The following is a 21,506-nucleotide window of genomic DNA, read 5'->3' as shown; positions in this document are numbered from 1 at the left end:
GTGTTAATCTCTGACCCATTCAAAAGAACTGTATACCCAATAGAATGAGTGAGAGTGTGTGTGTGTGTGTGCGTGCGTGCGTGCGCGCGCGCACACACACACACACACACACTAAGGACAAGCTACTTACTTAGAAATCGATATGTTCCTCTGAAGCCAGTATTGTTCGTGCGCCTCCAATCCGAATGGAACTCGAAAATCAGACTTGGACCAGAGGAATAATATGTCTGATCGATGTCTGCTATTTTCCCACACATCACGATATTCCAAGGCGTGTTTTCGTTCACAGCTGGATCTTCCAGGTGTAAAAATAGCTTCACAAAATCCCCAAAGATGCATCTGTAAGAGAGAGAGAGAGAGAGAGAGAGAGAGAGAGAGAGAGAGAGAGAGAAAAAAACATTTTTTGTTATAAGTGGATAAAAAAAAAAAAGAAAAAGAAAGAAATAAACTATTTGGGTTCCAAAACAATCAGCTACCGTACATCATTTGCTTTTTAAAAATTAATTATCAATTTTCACTAGGATTTAATTGAGAATAATTGATCATTTCGCCAAATTTCATTAAATAATTTTGTCTAATAATTAAATATTAGATAGGCATCCCCTTTTTTTTAATAAAATATTCCAAATTAACTCTTTTCATCGCGCTATAAAATTTAAGGAAATCTATTTTTATATTCTCCTCCCAATTTGCAAAGTAGTTAATCTTCTAGCATTATATATAATGTTGACAATTAAATTTCTTTTTATCTTTATTAATTTTTATTAATTTCTGACATTCTTTCTTGGCTTAATTAATATTTTTGCAATATGCACCAGTCTTTCCTACTTATGAAATACTACACGAACCCTATAAATCATTTGTCAAATATGCAGTTCCAATTGGCTGTTGGTTGCTATGACAGCTGCGCGTTTACTGCTCGAAATATGCAGGAATTGCACATTGTTGTTTTTTGAATTATTGTTGATCCGAAACAAAGTATTAATGTACGCGATATGATATGAGGAATAAAAATGGTAACAAGCACGTGACTAAGGAATAAACAATTATTAAAATGAATGTCAACCAATAGGAATCTGTCTTTTGCAACAAGAGATAAATAATAAAAAAATTTCAATAATGCATTGCATAATAAATTCATAAAATTATTTATATGATTTCCGACATTTTGTAAGACGTGGTTAATTTAACACTACAGTTCTGCTGTTTATTTTATGAACTTTCATCTCAACAATTATTATTACAAATAATTACCAGAATTGTTTCTTAGGCCTTTATGTTCCTGTTTTTTATTACTTCGTGCTAATATTTTATTAACACAAAGTTGTTTTTATCAAAGAGGAGGAAACAAAGGAAATATCGCAATACACTAAGGTTAATTCTACCGGAAAATGACAGCATTTTGCTTAATTGACTATCACATTTAGTACTTAACTTGAGTTCGCATCAAAAACAAAAGAAAGCAAGAGACTAATTATGGTTTAACTGTCTCCAAATCCCAGAACACCTACCAATGACATCATCAGAATTAATATCCTATCTCCATTAAAAAAATAAAAAGGTTACTAAATCCATTTTATCTCCGTCAATTATCTATAAATCTCATCAAGTGGTTGTTGCTTATTTTCCTTTGGTATTGGAAGTTGGAAGTAACTCAAAGGCAGAAACTCGGGGTGGGAAGGGGGTTGAAAAAAAAAAGAAAATGCAATTGTTGGCTAATGGAGAACGAATGTTTAAGAATCCAGATTAACCAGTCGATGGTGATAGCTGAGGTGTTAATTATCAATGACGGATTCCTTTTGAAGTAATGACAGCCGGGGTTATAATTACCTATAGATTTTCGATTAACGTAAGATACTATTTTATTGTGTCACTTTATGAATTCTTATAATTTTTCATTGTCATTTCTAGTACGAAAACAAAAGCTTTTTTTTTTTTTTTGGCATTAACTGAGCAATGTGTATTGATCGATAGAAGCGACACAACAGTATTATGCATTTGACAAAAAACCTGGTACTTTATCATACTATAGCAAAGATAAAATATGTCGTTTTGTTTAAAAAAAAAAAAACGTTTCTGCGCTATTGATTTTTCCATCCGTTTTCGATGTGAAACTTTTAATGGGGGGAGGGAAGTTCGTGTGACTCCGCATTATTGATTTTCCAAAAAAAAGGAATCTGTTGTTTCACTTAGACATTCTGAAAAGACTATGGTTTTATCTATTGTATTCAAAAACTGCAAGAGCATTTTAAGAAACTGTAAGAAAAAGGGTTCAATGTTATCGGATTTTTCACCGTAAAACAGTCAAAAATATCAACAATAGGTGTTGTTGTTGCTAACGGTGATTCTATGGAGAGTAAAAGACAAAAAGACTGAACGATAAAAAAAAAAAAGTGCTAAAGAAGGCAGAGAAGGGGATAGAAAAAAAAAAGGGGCAGCCAATCAAAAGTGATATACAGACAGCTAAAAGAAAAGACTGGAAAATGATAGCAATACATTAAACACAACAGAAAGATAACACGTAGACAATAAAGCCTACTCAGAGGCAGGGAAAAAATAGGCGAAGGAATGACAGAGAAAGGTAATAAAAGAAGGAAGAAAAATGAAGGAGATATGAACATGAAAGCCGTTCCTAAATTTAATCTCATAGTAAGAAAATAATGATTGAAATTAAGAAAATGTTATCAATGATAAGTTTTTTTTATCAATATTCATAACAAAATATAAGTTAATTCTTTAAGGAATGCAAATAATAACAGGAAACGTACAAAATTTATTCCATTATTATAAAATTGAGTTACGCCGTGACTACATTGTTAGCGTAAATAATATTTCTTCCTGGATTTCACATCATTGTGTATTTCCCCATTTTATTTTGTATAATACAAAATTAAACTGTTTCAAATCACAATAAAGAAATTATCAACAATACATGAGCCAAAAATGGCTCTAAATTTAATTGTTGTGATAACCTGATGATAATGCTGTGACGGCATCACTGCATTGTTTACTAATCATCCGGTTGATTAGTAAACATTGAGCTCTAAGCTCGCCCTGTGAGGGTAGTGAGATTAACTGTGTTCAGCTGAGCATAAGATTGATTTGGGTGTTTTATATTTGTAGTATTCCGCTTCATTGTAGTTCGAAGCTTGTTTGATCAGCGGGTTTGGATGATTACTTGCCTTGGTGAAGAACTTTTCTGCTAGATCGTGGAGAAGGGAGGAAATATAAGGAACGTTGACTTCTCTGTGTATCTGGGAGCTTCTTATGAACCATGGGGGCATCCAGAATCATCCTCAGGCATTTGTTCTGTATCCTCTGCAGTTTTTGAATATTTGTATTCGTGGTACGGCTCCAAGCAGGAGATGCGTAAGTGATGACTGAGCGTATTACCATCTTATATATAAGTAGTTTGTTACGTACATCCAGCTTGCTTCTGCTGTTGATCATGGGGCACAGTTGCGTGATTGCTTTAGATGTCTTCGAGCCGATGTGTTTCATGTGATTGCTGAATTGAAGTTTTTTGTCAAGCATCACACCGAGGTATTTAATTCGATCTGCCATGGAATCTTGACTCCTAATAGGTGAATCTCTTTCTTGCTTTGGACCTTCTTTTTGGAGAACATTATAGCTGAATTTTTTTGGGGGGTTTACTTGAATGTCCAGTCCATCAGCCACTTTTCTAGTATATGAATATGCTTTGGAGTCTAATGATTGCCAGTCGGGGACTGAGTGATCTTGTTTGTAGAGCGGTGTCATCTGCATATAATGCAGTGATGGTTGTACTAGGGTTATTGGGGATGTCAGCTATGTAGATTGAAAATAAAAGGGGGCCAAGAGAGCCCTGAGACACACCAGCCACGATTTTGGTTCTAGTTGACATAATTTCATTTATTTTGACTTTCATATATCCGTATTTAAGGTATGCATCGATCATTTTTATTAGCTTCATTGGTAGGTTGAATTTTATGAGTTTATATAGCAGGCACTGATGCCACACCTTGTCAAAAGTCTTTGCAACATCTGTGAAGACTGCAGCTGTATGTGGGTTCCAATTGTAGCCTTTTGTGATTTGCTCAACCAGTCTATGTATCTGTTGTACAGTATTATGGTCTTTACGGAATGCAAATTACTCATTTGGGATGATTCTTAATTTGTCCGCTTCAGATTGAAGCCTTGTGAGAATAACTTTTTCAAGACAGGATACCTTACCAAGACAGCATACAAGACTGATAGGTCTGTAGCTTTCTGGAAGATGGGGTTCTTTCCAATCTTTTTGATAGGAATGATGTCGGCAGTCTTCCAGGTTGTTGAAAAGTGCTGAAATCTGAGAGTAGCGTTGATTATGTTGACTAAATGAATTATAGCATTTCTGGGTATTAATTTTATTATTCTGTTGGAGATGCCATCTGGACCTGGATCCTTTTTGTTGTTCAGATGGGCTATAATATTTGTTATTTCTGCTGGAGAAGTAGGTGTAATTGGATTTGAATTATCCTTTAGTTTTCTTAAGACTTGCTTGACACGGCGGTGATAAGGTTGATGTTTAAATTTTCGTAAGAGGGGTTACATTTTGTTTCCAAGTTGTCTATTAGAGCTTCATCTTTTTCTTTGTATGTGTGGACTATTTTCTTTGCCTTCTTGGTCTGTATTTGGGTTTATAAGTTGCCTTTTAGTGCAAAGAAATCTCAAGACTTTCTAGATGGAGTTGTCCTCTGGGTTTAAATTAGTCAATTTGGTTTCCCAATCATGGTTTCGGTGCTTTTGAAGAGCTTCATGGACTTGCCGATTTTTTCTGTTCGGTATTGTTTTATCTTGTGGAGCAATATATGATATATTTTTCTTTTTTTGGATAGATGGGTGAAGCAAAAATGCTTTTCATATTCCCCGTTACCTGTAGAAGAAAATGTATAGATGGGGTAATATAGGGCTATAAGTTCTGATCATGGCAGGAGATTAACAGCAATAGCCGAGCCTCAGTTAAAACTTCATTGGCTACAGTATTGCCATCCATTACCCTTCCTTCCCATTTTAGTCACCTCGTACGACATGCATGGGCTACAGTGGGCTATTCTTATCCCGACCACCGCACGAGGTTATATGATATAACGGCTTAAAAGCTTATTTATACTATATGCGAGGTATTTATTTATTATGAAGAAATAATAAGTAACAGGAAAATGCAGCATGCATAATTTGAAATAGGAACTCAAGTTTTAGTGTACGCAGGCGCAATAATGAGTACCAATGATTACCGGCAGAGTGCGTCAATAAACTGAAAATCGTTGACTTCAGCAGGCAAAGAAATTTAAATATGTTGGCTCATTATTCATAACCTCGACAATAGGTTGGAATTTCAGAATCAAATACTTCATTTAAATTTAAAGAAAGTAATTATGAGAAATTAAACATAGACAAATAGAAAAAAAACCCAACTAACTCTAAGTTCGTCTTTTGTACGTCAAATTCGTCGAAGATAATTTCCACTATTTCGTCCTCTTCTCCGATAAAAGTATAGAGAAGACATTCGATGCTGGTATCGTAAGGAATAGGCCAATTGGGAGAGGTAAAGATGCCGAATTCTTTGCCGTAGGTCGTGTCGAATGTTACACATTCGCAACCTAAAATAAATATATAAATTACATATATATAAGTAAAATCATGTAATAAATTAAATCCTGTAATCTACGTGGGTGGTCTGAAAAGTTCTTGGCCTCAACCATAAATGGTAACACTATCGGCAAGATGTTTTTTTTTCCTAAGTTGGAACATCTGTCATAACCATCCGTGTGAAATTGCAAGTCGTTCTATCAAGTAGTTTGTTTTCTACAGCTGTCTGAAGCAAAAGTGTTTGTATCCCTTGAAATAGATAAAAACTGAGTATCGTGGTTATAAAATTCTTTGTAAAAGAAGGTTCACCGGCAAAAGAAATTTATTCGAAGTTCATAAAAGTTTATGGGCACTCTTCTTCCCCTTTGTTTTCGACAATTAAGAAATGGGCTGGATTTACCAGTACATACTAGAATCCAAACAGCAGTGAAAACAGTGGACAGAAGCCGGTTGTTCAGCGCCAAAGAAGACAAGGTCATGGCATCGGATGCTAAAGGCATTTTGTTTATTAATTATCTTGAAAAGGGTAAAACAATAACCGGGGAATATTATTCCGATCTTTTAACCAGACTGAACGAAAAAATTCGTGAGAAAAGACCCGGTTTGCAGAAGAAAAAAATCATCTTTCATCAGGACAATGCACCTCCCACAAAGGTGTTTTGGCGATGGGAAAATTAAGGGATCTGCACTATGAATTGTTGGAACATCCACCCTATTCCCGAGATTTGGCTCCCTCTGACTTCTATCTCTTCCTAAAACTAAAACTCTTCCTCGCTGGTCAGCGTTTTTCTTCGAATCAAGAGGTGAATGCAGCCTGTACAGGGGTATTTTGCAGATCTTACTGACAACCACTACAGGGAGGGCGCTAAAGGCGCTGCAGCATCGCTGGAATAAATGTATTAGTCTTAAGGGAGATTATGTTGAAAAATAAAAATAATTTTGAAATTATAAATTCGTTTTTTCATTGTTAGGCCGAGAACTTTTCAGACCATCCACGTATAATAATTAAACTGCAGTTGACATTTTTTTTAAAGAAAAAAAAATCTGCCATGGGCTATTAAATCTCAAAAATGAAGACGTTAACGAAAATTTAATTGTTGAGGCAACAATTTGGAATGTTTCTTTCGCAAACATTCCAAATAATTAGGCTTCAAACTGCTTAATGTTTTGATAAAGACAATAGGTGAAATACTAATTAATATATTGGCTTATGCAACAATTAAACAAGGTTTTCAGATATCTAATTATATGTTTTTTTTTAAAGACAAATCAGATACATAAATCATACTCTTGTAGAGCTTTTTTTTTCTGCAAATAATTCGAAAATGATGTATAGATTATAGTAAATGCCATAATTTTGTTAGCTGTCTCTTGATTCCTCTGCTCTTTCAAACAAGTTAAGTTGAAGAATTCCTCAAACCATATGCACATATATCAGAGCTGTTTATGGAAATTTTATTCATATCTTTCTGATGAGATGTTTGCAAAAGGACAGCTCGGATATGAATGTTAATGAGGTGCCACCAGTAATGCAGTTACGTGAGAGATGTCATACTGACAGAAGTGTACTTTCCTTTTGACTTAAAACGTCACGCGATCAACAAAGGTAGATTCAAACTTCTGCTTTCATATGCCGCAGGAGGTTATGACTAAAATTTAGAGAATTGTAGAATTCGAGCTAGAAGTTATTTGGGGGGGGGGGGGGGAATAGAGAAAGAAATTTAGAACAATCTACTTTCCGATGTAGAATGGCATTCAACAAAATGAGATTTCCGTTAAATCTTCAGTTGTACGATGATGATCGCTGATAATAAAGCGGGTTAGACGGTTTTCTCCAATTGTGTGTTTATGTATTCAGAACACCTATGAATGAGAATCAATTAGCACTATTATCTTATATTTATTTATGTTATCATAAATCTATAATGTATAAGAAGGATTATTAATTAGCATTCATTCAAGCTAATAAATTTACTTATCCTTATAAGGACTGGCTTAAAGGGGCGAAGAAAGAATGCTTTTCATCTTCCCCTTTATCTGTAGAGGACAGAGTAGGGATAAGGTGTTATTGAGCTATTAAAGCTCTGATCACGGCAGGAGGGTAATAACAATAGCCGAGTATCAGAACTTCATTGGCTACAGCATTGCCATCCATTACCTTCCCAGGGTATTAATCACCGATGTTTAAGTAAAGGTGAACTCAAAAAAATTCGGACGATCTCTAGCCACTCCATAGTGGGCGAAAGACCGTCCATGTCTCAGCGTTGGTTCCACTCATTGACGGCCGCCCCGTCCAAGCACCCCGACTCCTGAGCAGAACCGCTCAAATTCCGAGGAAAATAATTCACCGACAAGAACCCCTCAACGGGCCCTGCCGGAGAACACCTTCCCCGGAGACTCAAGGTGCTCCCTTAAGGCAAAAACCCTAAGGGAGCGAACTCAAAAACTCACACCCAGGATAACAGCAACAGCCGAACCTGATTAGTAAGTAAAGGGTAAAATCTCAAAAAATCGGACGATCTCTAGGCCACTCCATAGTGGGCGAAAGACCGTCCATGTCTCAGCGTTGGTTCCACTCATTGACGGCCGCCCCGTCCAAGCACCCCGACGGGCTCCCCGTTTAAGCAGAACCGCTCAGCGTTGGCTCCACTCAGTGTCGGCCGCCCCATCCTAGCACCCCGATGGGCTCCCCGACTCCTGAGCAGAACCGCTCAAATTCCGAGAAAAATAATTCACCGACAAGAACCCCTCAGCGGGCCCTGCCGGAGAACACCTTCCCCGGAGACTCAAGGTGCTCCCTTAAGGCAAAAACCCTAAGGGAGCGAACTCAAAAACTCACACCCAGGATAACAGCAACAGCCGACTATGTAAGTAAAGGTGAAATCTCAAAAATACGGACGATCTCTAGGCCACTCCATAGTGGGCGAAAGACCGTCCTAATCTCAGCATTGGTTCCACTCAGTGACGGGCTCCCCGACCACTGAGCAGAACCGCTCAAATTCCGAGGAAAATAATTCACCGACAAAGCCCCTCAGCGGGTCGTGCCGGAGAACACTCTCCCCGGAGACTCAAAGTGCTCCCTTAAGGCAAAAACCTTAAGAGAGCGAACTCAAAAACTCATCGCCCAAGTGGGTAAGAGCAACAGTCGAACCTCAGTTAAACTTCATTGAAACAGCATTGCCATCTATTATTGACTTACTTTTTTTTGGTCTATAAATTAATTTATTATCTTTTATTTATGGTGTTTTTATAATATTTATATTAATTTAAGAGAATTTTAATTTTTATTAAGAATATATTAATTATAATTAGAGTTCCATCTTTATTTTAAAAGTTATTTAAAATAATTTTACTTTATTATTCATTGCCATCACTAAACTATTCGAGTAATGATTGTCTTATTTGATTGATTATATTTGGTTCAATTTTAATTAATACTACACTGAAATGTTAACATCTGTTTAACTGGAAAGATGGTAATTAAAACTTACGGCTATTCTCATTAGGACGAAAGAGGAAGATGTTTATGATGGTACAAGCCGTGTGGCTTTGATGAAGCCATAATGAGCAGCTTGGCCTTGTAACTCAACAATCAATAGTGTAGCAAGTGATGCATACAATTGGTCCGGTATTCATAAAGTAATGAGCGCATCTTTTGCAACAATACCCTCTTCAATTACGTTGTTGTTAGTTAGCCAAGCGATACTCATAGGGTATTATGAACATCAATTCATAGTCAGCTGAAGATTAGAAATTGTGTATTGAACAATGTCCTTAATGTAATAATTAGCCTTTTATCTCTTTCCTTTGACAGATCTGCTTTATTTGAATCATCTCATCAACAAGATAGGTTCAAATTCCATCTTTTGAAATGCGTCAGCTGAACATCACTGAGCATGCTTAAAAGAGACTTCTTTTTCTCCCCCAGATTTGGATTCTGACTTTCTAGAAACTGATGTTGTATTTGTTTGGGTTGCTTTCATGTTTTATTGATACAAGAAGACTATTGAATTTTTTTTTTGTCATAACAATATATTTTCATTGTTGTCATTTTATCTTTTTGAATTAGATTCGCAATGCACTTTATTGTTTCTATGTTGTTGTAATTTACATCTATGCTGCTAATACTACTTAAAACCAAAACTATATTTTAAATCCTGTCGTTTACTAAAGAAAAATCCTGTTTATTATTTACATATTCATAAAAAACATTTGAATAAATTCACGTGTTCGTAATAATAATAATATATAATCGTATAAATATATAATCTAAGAGGTAATGTGGATTTATTATACATTGCAGATAGTTGTTTCTAGTTATATTAAAATGGTAAAGTCTGCTTAACATATATATGCCTTATTCTATTTATGCGAATATACAAATAACGATATACTATTTTTAGTATTTTTACTATAAACTATATATATTATCTTGCTATTTAGAATAAAAATTATTTGCTTCATTCTTTTTTTTTTTTTAATAAGCTTTTAATTTTAAAGCTTTTACATCTCCTTAATTCCAATTTCCATCATACACCATATTTTAACTTATATATTAACAAAATAAAGGGCTGACATGCCACTTTTGCAATTGAGGAAGGGTAATGGATAACAATGTTGTAGCCAATGGAGTTGTAACTGAGGCTCGGCTATTGCTATCCTCTTGCCATGATCAGAGCTTTAATAGCTCAATAACTCCTTATCACTACACTGTCATCTACAGATAACGGGGAAGATGAAAAGCATTCTTGCTTCGTTCCCTTTAAGCCAGTCCTGATAAGGAATTCGGAATCGAAAATGCTGTACACAAAAAGTTTTAGGACTTCTTGTGTAACGAATGGCAATACTGTAGCCAATGAAGTTTTAACTGTGGCTCGGCTATTGTCGTTACTCAGCCATGACTAGAGCCTTTAGCTCAATAGTACCCCATCCACACAGATTTTCTTCATTCAGATGACGGGATAAAGAGTCAAGGACTCAATCCATTTCCCAGTTTTTTTTTTTTTGTATTGAATATGTAAGCATTTTGCTGAACATATGCCATGTCTTCTGAATATATATATATGTGATAGAAATATTTCTATCAGATGTGATCGTTACCATGGACATGAACGATTCTTTCTCCTTCCCCATTTTTGATATGAATGATGTGAATTCAAAGTTGACATACTTGTATAGTACCACAAGTGTGTGTGTAGGGGGGGGATAAAGCTATAATTGTTTACCAATTCAGGTTGCCTGAATTACAACACAAACTGTGGTTAACAATAAAGCTAACATGATTTTTTTTAAAAAAAAAATATTTTGGCTCTCGAAAGTCTCCCTTTCAATTGTTCTTTCGATTGATCTCTTTCCATTTGAACATCCTGCCTAACGTAACATGACGAAGTATGTCAGTATTTGAATACACTTCGAATACTAACATTCGAAGTGTTTAACATAATTACTAAACTTGCGTTAGTTTTTCTTTTATGAATCGTAATAATTACTTGCTGCTTGACTCCCAAGTCATTTTTAAATCTTTCTATATGTTTCATCGGTTATAATGAACACTCGTTATAACAACAATTTGTCTAATATGTGTGCACTCTCCTTATAACTGACTTTTATTCAGAAACTTATGACAGAGAGCACCATGATTTTTTATGGATATACACGTTTCTTCAATGTTTTTATTCTGGCTCGGACAGTTTCCCTAGTTTCATAAACATGTTCTACCTCATCACAGAATAGCTCTCTCTCTCTCTCTCTCTCTCTCTCTCTCTCTCTCTCTCTCTCTCTCTCTCTCTCTCTCTCTCTCTCTCTCTCTCTCTCTCTCTCCCTTCACCTAAATGCTACTCTGTGATCGCAATCTCGAATCGAATACCGCTTTAACATGATCCAACCATATCACGGCTGCCATCTACACGCCACACGCACAGTTTCGGATTGTTTGGTATTCACATCGATGTTCCGACTGTTTTCTTCACTTTAATATGCATATAAAACAATTATGTATCAATATTTGATTAAAGCTATCGACTTCTTTGTCGTTTATTTCATGCTCAAAGTGCAAACACCAATTAGCAGATGAATCGCAGGCAGAGGATAGACATATACGTCAGAGAAATCCTGAAGATACAAGAAGAAAAAAACTGATGGATATATATTAAGCAGGAACGACCCACAATGAATGATAAAAATGAGGAAATGGGTCGTCTGACAATGACTTCCCAACATATCTTGCGGTGGATGTCGGCGAACTGCGTGGAAAACGAGGGGAGTCATAGAAACCCTCCTTCTATTTGTGTACTTAGGCGTAGAAATTTCAAGATCGAATGCTGTTTGCAATAAAAGTATTTAAAAAGTTTTTTTTTTTTCAGAAGTGACAGCCAAGCAGAGAGTCTTAGAACAAAACTTGTTCATCCGACATTTTCTCGACATAACAGAGAATGCATTTTTTCACTTTGTCTCTCTCTCTCTCTCTCTCTCTCTCATTCTCTGTCTCCTTTTCTCTCTTTCATTCTGTTTCATTTTCTTTCCCCTTTTTCACCAATTCTCTCTCACAATTGTTCTTTTTATTTTAAACGTGCTTTGCCTAAATACGATCCTGTTGTACAACTCATCCTGGGTTGAAAAAAAAAGTGTTCTCTCATATTTGCATCTTCCTCTCACTTTGTCTCTCTTCCATTCTATTTCCTTTTATCTATCTACGTCTCTTCTCCTTCTTTCCTACCTCGTTCACCGTTCATTTCCCAGATGAATCTTTTTCGTCTTGTTATTCAAGCACTTCAGACCAAACGCTCCGAAGATGTCAGGCTAATGCACAAAATGGCACCTTTATTAATAACCACAAAGGCTTGAGACTTGCGTTTAAAGCAAGCGGTAGCTGTTATCGTCATTAGCATAATAATTACCATGGCGCAGCCTTCACTACATCTGTTTAATTAGAATCGGTAGCTTGAAAGTTGGCTCGGGAAGGGCCAACAAGAATGGAAACGCGAAGCAGAACCAGAAAAACGTATTGATGGGAGATGTGTTTAACGAATTCAAGTGGAGCCATTGGAGCAAATTGGGACACCGTCAGGGATGCCTAATTACTCGTGGGAGTTATTGTATTGTATCATTAGCGAAGCTAATAACCTGAAAATCAATAAAGCTTTACCGACAATCCATTGGAAAAGTTATTAGAAGGTGGGTATCTTCACTGAGATGGCTATGGTCAGTTAAGTCCCATCAGAGGTTAATCTGTCACGTACTTTTTATTTATTTATTTCTTTTTCCAAAGGATGAACTCCCACCTACCTCAATCAGTGAAAGTAATAAATTAGTTTTCTCGGTTATATTAAATTTTCGTACTTTGGACATTTCCCAATAATGTGGAAGGAAAATTCCCATGATGCAATGCGTGACTTTTTTTCCAATTAAAACGCCGTTAATTAATTCTAACGTGAAATAAAGACAGGTGTGCGTATGTGTGTTACAGGTCGAGATTTCGATGGCACATTTACAACTTTTCCATTGAAGTGGGTGGTCGAAATTCTGATATGCTCGTATACTTTGACAGAGAAAGTTTTATTGATCATTTTATGATTGATGGCGACCGATGAAACCCGGAAACAAAAAAGAAAAAAAAAATGCACACTTTGACAAAATAGATAATAAAGAGTTATTGAACGACCACAGGCATATGGCAACTAGTCCCCTAACCTAAATGGGAGGAAGATGGCAACCGGAAGAGAAAAAAAAATAGATAATAGAAAAAAAGAGCGAATAAAACAAAAAATAGACAGAAAAACACAGTTAATTTTAATAGCAAGCAAACCACGTGGTCTTGATAACTGAAATCTAATTATTGCAGTGTTGCTAGGTTACCATTTTTTTTTTTTTTTAATGGAGAGTGGGTCAGACTTAATAGAGATCTCTTTCGATTCACCACTAACTCCGAGGATCCTTATTTTGATAAATGCCCATAATAAAATTGATAACTCCATTAAAAAATCATCTATTTGGACATCAAGATAACGACATGAGCTATACAGCTCCTACAAATTGCTTTTAATTTATAGGCCACAGCTCTTATAAAACGTTGTGTGTAGCTAGATTTTTATGAAGTAGGAAACTTATCTTTTGGTGTCCTGTATGTAATGTTCTGGGACATCAATCATATCACGACTCCCAACTTCTATTCACCAAACCATGTCGCTTCGAATATAAATCGATTTTTTGGCAAAAGCCATTTATAGAATCTAACACAGAATATAAATGTTCTTGAACTCGATGCGTGTCCAAAAAAAAAAAAAAAAAAAAAAAACTGGGTTAACAGTTGCACATATGAAAATGAACAATGGGCTTAGAATTCACTTTTTAATATATTAAAAATAGTTCATTTTTGTTTCATAACGCATACAGTATTGCCTCCTGGTGACAATTAATTAAAACATAGAGAATTGTATAGCTCTATTATTTTCTTCAATAAATTACAGGCAATTCACGATGCATACGGTATCGCCACCTGGCGGTAGTTTAGTAAAACATTCAGGAATATTTTAATAGACAAATTATGGATAATTTTACTTAATATAGATGTTTAAGTAGCAGTTTAGTTCTGCTTACTGTAACTTTTTTAAAAATCAATTATTACTTTCCCTGTTGAAATTTGTAACGAAAGTTTTCAAAAGTTTTGAAAATGAAAACTGGAATTAGATATAAAATTTGTTTAGGACTTTTGTAGATGGATTTATGATTTTTTTTTAAATAAGATTGTTGCTAAAGAATTCATTGGTGTATACCTTTTTCTAAAAACAATTTTCTTTGCAGATGTTAGTAACTGATTGTAGTTGCCCATTCTGACAACCGAGTTCTAGTCTTCTATGAATCACGGATGAAAGACATCTATAAATAAATAACTCATATGTAGATATAAAATGCCTTTTTCCAACAGTTGCTTCTGTTGGATTATTTGAGACTCTGGAGAGTTATAGTATTCATATTGGTTATGAAAATAAATGCAACTCACCACTATAACGAAGGAATAAAAAACGTAATAAAAAACAAACATGAAGTAAATCACGTATTAAATATAAACATGCACAGAAAAAACACCGACTACTTTATGAAGCAGGTCATGCTCTTCCCACGAAGAATCACTCCTGATCCGGTGTTATATATTTAATCGTAATGTAACCTAGTCCCTTTCTTCAAGTTCTGGTAATGGTACGTAAACTGGTAAATAGGAATACATTTTTTTATACTGCAGCAAATAAAAGTGAATTGTGTTATTTGAAGCATTTCTGTTAAATAAAGTACTTGTACTGTGCGACCACAGATGCGAGACCTCTTGACACTTTTGCGCATGGCAGAATCCATTCCGATAATAGGGTAATCAATGCGTTTCGTGAGAACAGTGTTTATTATTATACTTCGGAAAATTAGCTTTTCTTATATGAAAATTCTAGTTTTTAAAGTGGTAGCTATTTTGCTTGTACAACAGCTAGGAATATTTGACGTATAAAGCACGTGATTTCGCGTGTTGGTAACGAATTCGTACATCGCCTTATTCCTTTCTACCCTTCAACATGAATTGACTCTTCTTGGCACATTGCCAGCCAGGGTTCTAGTATCTGTGGTCGGACAGTACCCATTACTGTAATCTATTACATATTTTAGAAAGTTTTGGGATGTTTCTTGAAGTCCTAAGATGAGCCTATTGGCTCAGTTCGTATCGATGATGATGCTCTGGAAAGATCTTGGTTAGAATTCTGTAGAGGCAAAGACCCTTTAAAAAGATATTATTATTATTATTATTATTATTATTATTATTATTATTATTATTATTATTTATTATTTTTTTTTGCGTCTTTCATATTAGGTTTTGCATCTTTCATGAAGCTGTGCTTTATGGTTTCGGAGGCAGTGGTGTTGGGAACAGAATCTAGCATCTCATTAATATCACATATCTTTTGGGAACAAAGAGAAAATCACGACCTTATAAACATTGCAATGTCAGAACACAAAATACTGACAGCAAAACATTTATGTCACTATGCAGCCTTGCTAAAACATTATTTCGATGCCAACTACAGGACAGTTAGAAATACATTCCGTATAACAAGACCTCAGACTACTAATTATATCACATATAAATACAATAATCACTACGGAAAGGCCACGCGAAACTTCTACATCCCAGACATTATAAACAAATTACCTTTTGAATACAGAAACCTTACAAACTACAATAGCCTGAAAAGAGCTCTAAGGACATACTGCGAACAAGAAACACGCATCCAAAATACCATACAAACTTAATGAAACACAATATATTCGTTCAGGCTTCCAATTCAGCGACGCATCAGTACATTCCAATTTATTGTGTGTGTGCGTGCGTGCGTGCGTGTGCGTGTGAGTGCGCGCGCGCGAATTTCTCAATCATAGATTCCGTGGCATCCTAACACAGCAAAAAAAAATATATTATTATTATTATTATTATTATTATCTGAAAGCTAGTTAATCAGTCTGATACTGCGATGTTCGGAGGAGAAACATCTCCTCCTAACATCGCAGCATGAGACTGATTGTATGATGATAAAAGACTTAGAACTTCTAGGAGGAGAAACTGTCCTCTCAAAAATTCGAAGTCTTTTTTCATGCATCTTCGTGATGCAGTTGGAAAAACATTAGCACATATGCCCTTCGATTTGAAAAGATCTCAATTCGACTCTCGTTACGAGAGGATTCTTTATATGTGATTTTTCTGATTAAAAACGAGTTAGCCAGTAAAAGAGCTTTCCTCACGCTAAACTGGCTACAAACACACCATTAACAGAGTGGGTGTCTACCACTAATCTACTCTATATAGTGTAGAGTAAATCAGCGGTTCTTAAATTGTGATCGCCCCCCTCCCAAGGGTCTCAAAAAAGTATTTGGGGGATCGCTACAAACATTGATAAATGTGAATGAATTAGATATTTATTACAGAATTATTGAAATGACTATATACTACAACCTTTCATTCTCTGTTTGTTTAATTTATTGCAGAAATAAACTTCATCAAGCATTACTCTGGTTACATGATTATTTAAAAGGAATGGAATCGCAGATAAAAAGTTTAAGCACCTACAGTATAGAACACGGGTCAAACGGTATTGTACAAGGTCATTTCCAGTGTTGAGTACTGGAACTCTAAGATATTTGCTCATGCGTTGACATTGACATCAAAATAGGCAATGCCATAATCATTCGGTTTAGAGTTTATTTATGTGTCTGTGTAGAATTATATCCAGCACTTATATTGACTTCTGTACTTAATCTCATTCACAAAATTCGACTATTTTTGATGAAAAAAAAAAAAAGAGAGAAGGGAGTAGGCAAGGCTATTTAGTCTTGCCTACTGATAGCTGGCCTAAGACTATCAACTGGCCTAAGACTATCAACTGGCCTAATTGATAGCTGGCCTAAGACTATCAACGATATTAATTGGCATCCGGGAAAGAGAGTACGGCAGACAATTGTCGCCATCTAGTGATCTCTAATCCTAATACTATTTATTGTTACAAATAGTGTGGTTTCTACGTTCGATTTCATTGAGTTTACAGGATAATAAAACATTTTTTTTCCCAATTTCCTAGAGACCAACCCTACTTGTGTGTGCCAAAGATCGACCAAGTAGGAACAGGTAGAAGAAAGGCTTAGAAACACCTCCTCTAATCCAGCGTTTTTTAAATTATTCTGACCGCGATGCTAGGCATCTCACGGCAACGTGGAGCAAGCCCCCAAGCACTTTGCTGCCTTTCAAAAATTAGTTAATAACTTGTGGTCCCTATCAGATGTTATGCTGATAAGAACGGATACTACACTCTTATGTTACCCAAACGCTGAGAAACGAAAAGTGTAGTATTTATTTGTATCGGTTTAATATATAATACGGGGCCCCATCGGCACCTAAGATATTAAAATGATTTTAGAAGGCGAAGTGCGTATAGCTTACTCCGCCTTTGCTTCGCGCTGCATCATATTTATTTAAAAATTCCATAGAAAAAAAAAACAACTGAAAATGAACAACAAAACATAAATTAGGAAATGTTTTATTTAACTCAAAGGGTGTAATTGCCGTAAAACATACAAATTCATTTTTATTCATTTCAATGAACAGAATTTTGCTCATTACGCCTATTCTTTTGGAAGAAGACTGAAAATGTCCCTGTATCCGCAACCAAACATGCACCACATAGTCAATACGAGAAAAATAAGTAGCTTAGCACCACTAAATACAGTACTGACAGTCATAATATTTCCCTCTTGAAAGAAACGTGGAATGTGGCACCGCACAGCCTAAACGTGTTAAAGATCTCAAATCTACGAGATACGCCGTGATATTTTCTATTCTAATTTGTTTAAAAACATATTCGTGACCACCCACTAAACTGATTTCACGACCTTCCCTTAATGCATAGCATTATACATGTCCGCAAGAAGATGTGCTTTGCATTATGGGAGATACTAAGACAAGGAGTGATGAGAGCTTGGTCCACCTTTACCACGAGTTCAGCCTCAGTCCTGAAGATACCTCAGGCGCAAACTTTGTTTGCTTACACTTGGATAAAGGATTAAACTAAATTTATTATGGAACGATCTTTCGTTGAGAGGTCTAACACTATGGACGTAACACGCCATTTCCACAGGACGTGCTTTTTTCGATATCATTTCCATGACAGTATCATTATATATATTGTAGAATGATGAATTTATTTGCGATAAAGAAGTTGTGAAGAAATTCAACTGTGGCCTTTCAAATCCCAGCACGAAAGAATTTAAAAAATGACAGCATTTTTAATTATTTATATTTTGTATATATTGCTCCTTCTAGCACGTGAACATCATCTCTTCTTAACTATGTCGGTACCACTGTCTGTTTATTTATCTGTAAGCTTGCTGACAACACTCTCTTTATAAGCCTGTTTAATGTGTATCGCTAATGGCTCCCATTACAGCCGCAAAACGCTACTTAATTTGAATGCGTTTATAACGGGACTTCTATTTGAGTATCCATTTCCCCTAAGGCTTCCACCCAACGATGTAGTTAGTTTTTTTTTTTTTTTTTTACGCTTTTCTCTCTTTGGTTCGTTTATTTCCCTTATCCACTGTCGTTTCTCATTTCCACTTTTCCTTAATTGGGCCAGTTGCTCGATTCACAGATGCTAAATGCATACACCTTACCGAGCAAGATAATTATACCTTATTATGTTCTGTTGTGAAGTGATTTATTTTCCACAGTACGGTTAGGACTCTCTGTAATAACGCTATCAGTTTTGCTCCAGCTGATATGGCCAGCAATTGAAACAAAACTGTTTTGTCTGTGTTAATGTGGCTATCATAGTAAACAATGCTAACCGTACCCTAACGACGCGCTAGTCATCATTTCACACACACACACACACACACACACACACACACACACACACACACACACACACACACACACACACACACACACACACACACACACACACACACACACACACACACACACACGGGAGCCTTTTAAACAAAGATGAAAAGCCTCAACCAAGATGAACGGAGTATTATTAATGAAACAGATTAAATTTTGAAATTTTGGGACTTAATCAAATACTCGCATTATTGAAAACTGTCAGACAATAACATAAAGTTATGGTTCCCCCCCCCCCCCCCCCCCCAGCAAACAGATTTGATGATAATAAGTAGATATTCTTGTCAAAACGAAGAAGAATTCGCATTTCGCTATTTAATCTTTTGTTTTTATTGAGTTTGTGAAAAATACAGTCACGTCCATGTAGTTAAACTCCTCCAAAGAGTAAAACTTTATCCAGTAAACGAAGAATTAAAAAAAAAAAAAACTAAATAGAAATATACATCACCTTACCAAAATATCAAACAAATTTCTCTTTATTGTATTAATTGATTGTTTTTAGTAAATGTCCGTAAACAGTACTGCACACATGACATGAATATTTAACTCTAAATATGGACTGATTGTTGGTGGTGTACAGTTCTTTGTTACAATTACATAGAGAAAACTAAGGGCGGTACGTTCATTAACCAGTTTTTCCAGTTTTGAGAAAGGAAAACCTATTTATCTCTTAACGTAGCGTTTGAGCTGACAGGTCAACACAAATGACCCCAACCTTCTTGACAAAATTTTGAGTTTATGAATTTACAAGACGATATGCTAGCAGAGGGTCACTTACGGCAATAGTACAGTTTAAATAATGAATTGCGGGGGCCCTTTCTTACCGTTTCTTTAGGGTCGGTCCTGCGTTTTCTCGAATGTTATGGATACTGTATAAGAAAGCGAATTTACATATAAAATTATTTGCCAAAAATGTTCTAAGTGATATAAAATTAGTACCGAAAAACTTGTTTAGTGTAGAAAGCGCGAAGAAATGCGATTTTATAAGCATGTTATCATTAGAAACACAGCCTAAAGTTAGGCAGAGTCAACTGTCGCAAAATTCGCAAAGCAAAACAGCTTTTTTATTATCATTCATGAACGTCTCAATGCATAGTTGAAATGCGTCCAACTACGGTGAGTGATGATGTAGAAGTTAAGAAAGAAAGTAGAGAAATAAAGATGTTGTTCATAGAGTGGCGTATTGTCTTCAGCACTAATTCCAAAAGACTTACCAGTACTTGAATATTATCCTATCAAGAAATGGCTTCTCAAAATATATTCTATTCGATATATAGGCGTTCATCTAATATTTGCAAGTGCTAAAAGTCTCTCTGGTTTAACAGGCGCTGGTTGTTTTGTGCTTCAGAAGAAGGCAGTCTTCACCCCTAAAAAGGACTGCCTTTTTAGGGAAGGCGACTAAACAAGCAATAAGCAGCTTGACAAACTAGAAATGCGCACTATCTCCAAGAAAGTGTGTATATTGGTGCTCTTTTATCTCTTTCGTTTAATGATAAATTTAGTTAAAAAAAAATAAATATTCTAATGTCTTTAGGAAAGTAGGCAGAGCACTTTAAGTACGAATTAGGCATTGATATAGGAGAGGAGAGGAGCCGATTTTCAACCAATCATCATCGAAAGCTGAGTCCATGCCTATCGATGATTTTAAAGGCATCAGGAAGGGAGTAAGGCTGACAAGTGCTGCCATCTCGTGTTCGTAAACCTTAACACTAGTACTGTTTTCTGATATTAAATCCAATATTTTCAGATATAACAGCTTGTGTTTCCTGTGCGTGGAAATCCTACTTACCTGTGCTGCAGATAGACTAAGTCGGAAACCTGCTTAGCTAAGAACTAGAAAAAGTTGCTCTAGTTGGCGACTGGACTCAAAGTAATAAATGATTCTTCTAGCGGTCTGCGTTATAACACTTCCAGCATTAAATAGTAACTCCTTTGAATTATCGTTTGGTGGTTACTCTCATGAACTCACTGGGATGGGAGGGGTACCCTTTCTATTTAACTCCCACCTATTCCTCCATTCGCACATACTTCAGAAATTCTCCCTAATTATTTGCTAGTTTTTATATCACTCTACGAACACATACTAAATCAAAGTCGATGTACTTCAAGGCTTCTTGCAGGAGAGCATAAATCTTTTCGATGAATCTAGAAAATAGTTTATAGACCCGAATCCATCTATAGATAGAACTACAGAATCCATCATCTTCTCCCCAAGGGATTATCTTCTTGTGAACGAGCCTTGAAACGATCAATACTCTGCAATCGATACAACTCAATCGCTTAACCTGGTTGTTGTTAAAGCGAATTGCCTTTCAGTTTGTAGGTCTCAACTTCCCCATACATGATTTCTCATCCCGTTTAAAGGCTGCTAGGCCAAAATCCAAGCTTCTCGTAGAGTAGTACGATAACTCACTTTGAAGGGAGCCCTGAGGACACGATCAGTTACCTAAAAGGTTTTACTTAGAAA

At 35.8% G+C, this 21,506-nt stretch overlaps 1 protein-coding gene and 1 pseudogene across 1 annotated transcript in view; both read right to left on the bottom strand.

Moving 5' to 3' along the window:
- Window positions 1-21,506, bottom strand: part of LOC150099304 (neuropilin-2-like) — a 75,840-nt gene that overhangs the window by 33,137 nt on the left and 21,197 nt on the right. Inside the window, exons 2-3 of the mRNA XM_090404306.1 lie at window positions 5,441-5,621; window positions 131-339 (exon numbers count right to left, since the gene is read on the bottom strand). Coding sequence (XP_090260432.1) covers window positions 131-257 — 127 coding nt within the window. The 5' untranslated portion in view covers window positions 258-339; window positions 5,441-5,621. The remainder of the gene's footprint in view (window positions 1-130; window positions 340-5,440; window positions 5,622-21,506) is intronic.
- Window positions 17,305-17,477, bottom strand: LOC150099305 (U2 spliceosomal RNA; annotated as a pseudogene).

Source organism: Typopeltis vanoorti, chromosome 14, assembly GCF_054136105.1.
Source record: "Typopeltis vanoorti isolate ZY-2024b chromosome 14, IOZ_Tvanoo_1.0, whole genome shotgun sequence".
NCBI classification, from domain to species: Eukaryota; Metazoa; Arthropoda; class Arachnida; order Uropygi; family Thelyphonidae; genus Typopeltis; species Typopeltis vanoorti.
Note: the sequence above shows the minus strand (reverse complement) of the source record. Positions and strands in the feature narration are given on the sequence as shown.